The sequence below is a fragment of the Zootoca vivipara genome, chromosome Z, assembly GCF_963506605.1.
Source record: "Zootoca vivipara chromosome Z, rZooViv1.1, whole genome shotgun sequence".
Taxonomy (NCBI): Eukaryota; Metazoa; Chordata; class Lepidosauria; order Squamata; family Lacertidae; genus Zootoca; species Zootoca vivipara.
This window is the reverse complement of record NC_083294.1, coordinates 41,798,389-41,805,251: the sequence shown is the minus strand read 5'-3', so window position 1 is coordinate 41,805,251 and position 6,863 is coordinate 41,798,389. Positions and strand designations below refer to the sequence as shown.

Sequence of the window (6,863 nt, the reverse complement as noted above, 5' to 3'; positions counted from 1 at the left end):
AATGGATAAATGATTTACTGTATGTGTGAACTGTCACTCAATCAAACAGCATTTAGGATGATGGGAGGTAGAGATCTGTGATAGCCCATTCATACTGATCTCTTCTAGTCAACAGCAGGAGAATGTTGACAATGGTAGGGAGAGAGAGAGAGAGAAGATGGAAAATAAGTGGGAGAGAAATAAGAGGCTGACAATAATGGAAGGATGAAGGAGGAGGTAGCATGGTGTAGCAATAAAATGGATAGTCAATAGTTTCATGTTAGAAAGGATTTACACCCACAATGCAGCATAGTTCATTTATGGAATTTACCAAGATGTTGTGATGGCTAGGCATTGGTGTAGAGGCCTTGAAAGGGACATTGGACAGACACATGGAAGATAGACTTTGGCCAGTGACCTCTTAATGGAGACTTTAGATTCATTGGCAGTGGTACCACTGAGTCCTGGGAGCTGAGGGGCAGCAGCTACTGCATTCTCGCCATGCTTGTGGGCTTGCTGGAGGGAAAGATTGATAGCTCAAAGTGGCAGAGCATCTGCGATGAATGGAGAATCAAAGAATCGTAGGACTGTAGAGTTGGAAGGACCCAAGGGTCATCTAGTCCAACTGCCTGCAATGCAGGAAAGTCCCAGGCTCAGTCTCCAGAGAAGGTCTCAGCATCGCCTGGTGGGGCTGAGGAGAAGAGGCCCCGCCTGAAACCCTGGAGAGCTTGGTTTTAGAGGCGGCCATGCTGAGCTACAGGACTAATGTTCTGATTCAGTATAAGACAGCTCCTTGTCGTTCCTATCTGGTTCGCTATTGTGAGGGAAAGAGATCTGTCACTTTGATCTGATCCAGCAGCGGGGCGATTCTAGTTTAGGCTCTTTGAAGAGCAGCGATCGAATTCTGCCAACAGCACAGAAGTGGAGTTGGGGCGGGAGGTGGGGTTCTTCCCCCCTCAAGCTCAGAGTCCATAATTCGCTTTCATTGCCTTTCTCCTCCTTTCCGGGAGGAGGGTGTGTGCGCGCGTATGATGGTCCACAGGAGTGAAGGAGACCCTGGAGCCTTGCAAGAGCGCAGTCGTTTGTGCCAGTCTAGAAAAGCGACGGGAGTGGGGGGGGAATCTAGCTTTTTATATTATTATTATTAATAATATATTTTTAACCAAGCAAACAAAAAAAGAGTCTCCGCCCCGTGTTTCCCCGGCTGCCCCAGCAACACCATCCCCGCGCGTGACGTCAGCCTCCAGCTCGGTCCAAGGCGAGCCTGCCAAAAGGCTGCCCATTCAAAGTGCTTTGGCAGCCGTCGGAGCTGGAGAGCGAGAAGCGAGCGCTGCTGCCTGCTTCTCCCCGTTGCCCACGCCTCGTCTACCGTTTCCTCCCAGCCTTGCCTATCCCAGCAGTCGATTCAGCAGGGGAGGCTTTACAAAGGTCCCGCTGAGCATCCCCCGGAGAGAGAGTCACAGAGGAGGGGGGGCGGGGAAACATACCGTCTGTGATCCTTCCTTACCTTCTTGCGAGGCGCTCTTTTCGCTTCCTCCGGCTCCCAGGCGAGGATGCTGAAGGCGTCGTGGCTGCGCGAAGAGGCGAAGGAGGGCACCCTCCGCTCCTCCTGATGAGTGAGTACCGCAGCCCTTGGCTCTGGCGCCAGCATGCCTGCCTCCTTCAACGCCCCCCCCCCAATAAACCCGCTTCCGCCTCTGCTCTTTTCACCCGAAACTGCTAGAGGTTTTTTTTTTTAGGAGAGGGGATTTTTTGGGGTGGCAGTGTATTATTTCTGTTGTATTCCTGACCTTGCGAAAACCAACATAAGTGGAGAAGGACAAGGATCTGAGGGAGATGTGGGGCGGTGGAGAGCTAGAAGGGGTCTCAAGTCGCATTTAATCTCCCCACAACCCTTGTTTTCTCTGCGGAAGAGGAGCCAGGAGTGGTTCAAAGGAAGTGCAGGGCACTGGAGAGTTCAGGAGGACAAATGATTTTGGAGGGGAGAGGCACGGGGAGGGGGGAGTTCAGTTTTGGGTGTCTGGAGCTGGCTTTGGTCCCTTCAGCTTTCTCCTTCCCCCATGGTGTGAGGATGCTTCGATTGTACAGAAAGTGGGGGGGGAGGAGAGTTTAGGGGTGCAGAGTTCTCAAATGCTTAGATTTTGTCGGGATTCTCAGATGTCTGATTTTCTTTAAACAATTACAGTATTTATTGAAGGAGTGGAAGAGTATATGATGTTTCCTTTGTATTTTCCCTTCCCTGAACTAGAGGTGCAAAAATAATAATGCTGGAATAGGTTTTAGAAAAGATTGAGTGAAGAGAGCAAAGAAGGTCAAAAGGTTTACAGCAGCAAGGTCTACAGACATCAAACATGTGGTGAGAGAAGAGGGGTGGACTTCAGTTCCCACCCCCAATAATCATCTATGTCAGGTAATTTAAGGCTGTGCTGAATTCCTATTGAAATTTTGGAGGGAGAGAGTTAAGAACAAAAGGTTCCTGGGTCTGCAAGGTTCATAGAACATTTTTAAAGTGTGTGTAGGGGGAACATCAATTTCATTACACTCACGTACCTCCTTCAACCTTCCTATTGGGTAAACTAGGGAGTAATTGAATTATATACAAAGAAGAAGAAGGAAAGAAGAGTGAGACAGACAGATCAAAAGAAAGAAAGAAAGAGGCAAGATTTCTTTTCTCTGATTAATTTTTTCCTGCTCTTCTGGAAGATGACAGGACCCAACCAAGGCATTGGTTACAGCTCTTGATGAGTTGATGGGATTGGTAGCAAGTGATCAGAATGGAAATTATGGGGCTGAGAGTCTTCTCCACAGCACTGAGAGCTTTTGATTGCTGTGAAAATGTGGGAGGCGGAAAGAAGCAGGCAGGGCTAGCTGTGTAAAGCTGTGGGGGATGAGTGTAGCTCCTGCCTTGGACAAAAGTTCAAGGGAGGGGTGGGAATGCATGGATTTTCAGGGGAGGGTGCAAGAGGAAAAGCAGAAAGAGAACTGTCAGGTCAGGAAGTATTGCTATAGTAATGCAACCTGGCTGATGGAGGGTGGAGAGCAGGGATGCTAGAGTTAAGTAGAACATGGGGCTGTTAGCAAGCTAATGCTTCCCACATCTTTCTGATCCCCTTCCCAGGAGTTCAGGGGTGGAGAGCAGAGCTGGCAGAGAACAGGAAAGCTTGGTAAAGAAGACCAAATAATAGAGGGAACAGACCGTAGGCCTGTGGAATCAAGGTGATGGGAGTCAGGAACCGAGAAGATGGCAGGGGACATGTGAAAGGTGGCAGGGGTCCTCTTGGAGAAAGGAGGCCCTGAAATGCATGCCAAGTTTAGCACACAAAGCTGTTGAATTTTTCTACCTTGCCAGCTGGCCATTGCCAGTGTTGTTGTTGTTTAACCAGGGTTCTGATTTCCTCCCTCCACACTTCCCTCCAGGTTTGCCTGTCCGTGCAGAAGCTGGGCTGGACGGAGCATAAAGATGCTGAAGGGTGCTTGGCTGCTCAGTGTCTTCACAGTGGCTGGGATCTGGCCGACAGAGAGCCGCAAGCCTGCCAAAGACATTTGCAGCAAGAGCCGCTGCCCTTGCGAGGAGAAGGAGAATGTGCTGAACATTAATTGCGAAAACAAGGGATTTACGACCGTCAGCCTCCTCGTGCCACCACCATCCAAGATCTGCCAGCTCTTCCTCAATGGCAATGCCTTCACTCGCCTCTACCCAAATGAGTTTGTCAACTACTCCAATGCGGTGACCCTGCACTTGGGCAACAACGACATGCAGGAGATCCGAGCTGGGGCCTTTGTAGGCCTTCGGACCCTTAAGAGGCTACACCTCAACAACAACAAGCTGGAAACCCTACGAGAGGACACTTTCCTAGGCTTGGAGAGCCTGGAGTACCTTCAGGCTGACTACAACTACATCAGCGCCATCGAGGCCGGGGCTTTCAGCAAGCTCAACAAACTGAAAGTCTTGATCCTGAATGACAACCTCTTATTGTCACTGCCCAGCAACGTGTTCCGTTTTGTCCTGCTAACTCATTTGGACCTCAGAGGGAACAGGCTGAAGATGATGCCATTTGCTGGAGTCCTGGAACACATTGGAGGCATCATGGAAATCCAGTTGGAGGAGAATCCATGGAACTGTACCTGTGACCTCCTGCCTCTCAAGGCTTGGCTGGACACCATCACTGTCTTTGTAGGGGAGATAGTCTGCGAGACCCCATTCCGGTTGCATGGCAAAGATGTCACCCAACTCACAAGGCAGGATCTTTGCCCTCGAAAAAGTGCAGGTGACTCCAACCAGAAGGAGAAACATTCTTCCCACTCTGACACACACGCCCAGAGATTCCCCCCAACAACTAATTCTGCCGTTGGTGCCACCAGAGCCCCGAAATCTAGTCGCCCACCCAAAACAAGGAATCGCCCAACTCCACGGGTCACAGTGTCTAAAGACAGGCAGATCTTTGGGCCTATCATGGTTTACCAGACCAAGTCCCCTGTGCCACTCACTTGCCCAAATGGCTGCGTCTGCACTTCTCAAAGCTCTGACAGTGGGTTGAATGTCAACTGCCAAGAGAAAAAAATTGGCAACATTTCTGATCTCCACCCAAGGCCCACCAGTCCAAAGAAACTCTATCTCACAAGTAATTACTTGCAAACTGTCTACAAAACAGATCTCTTGGAATACAGTTCATTGGATTTGTTGCATTTGGGAAACAACAGGATTGCAGTGATTCAAGAAGGTGCCTTCTCTAACCTCACCAGTTTACGCCGACTCTATCTCAATGGTAATTACCTTGAGATCCTGTACCCTACCATGTTTGAAGGGCTGCATAGCCTGCAGTACCTCTATTTAGAGTATAATGTTATCAAGGATATCCTGCCACGTACCTTTGATTCCCTGGGGAACCTTCACCTGTTATTTCTGAACAACAATCTGCTGAGGTCCCTGCCTGACAATGCGTTTGGGGGCACAACCCTGACCAGACTTAACCTGAGGAACAACCATTTCTCATACTTGCCAGTGCGAGGGGTTCTTGACCAACTTTCAGCTCTGATTCAGATCGACCTCCAAGAAAACCCTTGGGATTGTACTTGCGACATCATGGGGCTGAGGAACTGGATTGAAAGAGTCACAGAGCAAAACAACCAGCAGCTGGGGACCCCTGTTGTTATTAATGAAGTCATCTGTGACTCTCCCACCAAGCATGCTGGAGCACATCTCAAGACCCTGAGCAAGGAGGCCATCTGCCCTGAGAACCCCAATCTGTTAGATTCTTCTTTTCTGTTGCCAAATCTGAACACAGACATACCAAAGGCCTTCAGTATCTTTCCCAGCTCCTATCCAGAAATACGTACTGAAGTCCCCCTTTCTGTCTTAATTTTGGGCCTTTTGGTTGTGTTTATTTTGTCTGTCTGTTTTGGGGCTGGTCTGTTTGTCTTTGTTCTCAAACGTCGCAAGAGTATGCCAAGCGTCCCCAGCAGTGCCAACAATCTTGACGTAAGCTCCTTCCAGTTGCAGTATGGGTGCTACAATAGTGAGGTGCACGATAAAGCAGAAGGGCATGTGTATAATTATATCCCACCTCCTGTCGGCCAGATGTGCCAGAACCCTATCTACATGCAGAAAGAAGGAGACCCGGTGGCTTACTATAGGAATCTCCATGAATACAGCTACAGTAATCTCGAGCCTAAGAAAGAGGACTCTGCCAGCCTAGCATTTACAATCACTGCAGCAGAAATGCTGGAGAAGCAGGGCTTTTCGAGGGAACCGGAGCTGCTGTATCAAAACATAGTGGAGAGGGTCAAGGAGCTGCCCAGTGGAAGCCTGGTCCATTATAACTTTTGCACCCTCCCCAAAAGACAGTTCACACCTTCCTATGAGTCGAGGCGACAAAACCAGGACAGGATAAATAAAACAGTTTTGTACGGGACTCCCCGGAAATATTTTTCAGAGCAATCCAAACCTGAACTTCCTTTATTGCAAGAGAAACTACAGACTGAACCAGACTACCTCGAAGTTCTGGAAAAACAAACTGCCATAAGTCAGCTGTGAAGTGGAGCCGGGGTTGGGGAAGGCTGGGCTGAGGATTCATTTGCTGGGGGAGAAGTCTTTAAAAAAAAAGAAAAGAAAATGAAAGAAAGAAACACTAACCCAATTCTGAACTTGACAGACCAAGGCAATGTGTCAAATCCTCAAGAATTTCCACAATTTAAATTCTCAAACAACCCTTCTACAACGCCAGGGCTATGATGGGTGCTTTTCTTTTTCTGCTATGTCCCCTTTAAGTTATTGCTTGGATTCCTCCACATCCCATACCTCAGCCCTTTGGGAATTGAGGCTGAACCTTAATGTTTTTTACAGGAGCAGTTTTGCCTACATTTCTTTCTGGGGTGGGGGTGGGGACATAGGACAGTGAAAGGATGCTGGGGGAAAGTTTCCCCCCTCCCGTACACTTGAAAGGGAATAGATATTCTCCAAAAATTTTCTCCTCCCCAGACTTAGAACATTTCTTCTCCCCCCACCCCCCTTTTTTGTAAATAATATTGTCAGTACAGCTTTTTCAATTACCAAGTGCAGCCACAGGGCGTCACTTCTTTTTTCCTTTTCCTTTTTTTGGCATTAAAGTGCCTTTGCACTTTAAGTACCTTATTACTTAAGTGTTGCGCTTAGCTTTGAGAAACCTGAATCTTCTTTAATGTGTTGTGTAATTTTTTCTTTTTGAAATTATTTTAAAAAGAAGGAAATGTAAAAAAAAAATAGATATCTTACGTGTCGGCTGCATTCAGCTGAAAGGGGCTGCTGTTTCACTGACAGCAAAAATCAGCCTGTCTTTGTTAAGTGATTCTAGTTCAAAGGCTTTTTTTTTAAAAAAAAATTTAGACTGAATTGTAAATTGTACAAG

At 47.9% G+C, this 6,863-nt stretch overlaps 1 protein-coding gene across 1 annotated transcript; it reads left to right on the top strand.

The window, feature by feature from the left end:
• The first annotated feature begins 1,286 nt into the window (after window positions 1–1,286).
• On the top strand, window positions 1,287–6,310 carry SLITRK2 (SLIT and NTRK like family member 2). The gene is made up of 2 exons (XM_035125297.2): window positions 1,287–1,595; window positions 3,397–6,310. Exon 2 carries the CDS (start codon window positions 3,440–3,442, stop codon window positions 6,011–6,013), a length of 2,574 nt encoding a protein of 857 aa, XP_034981188.1. The 5' UTR covers window positions 1,287–1,595; window positions 3,397–3,439; the 3' UTR covers window positions 6,014–6,310.
• The last annotated feature ends 553 nt before the right edge of the window (window positions 6,311–6,863 follow it).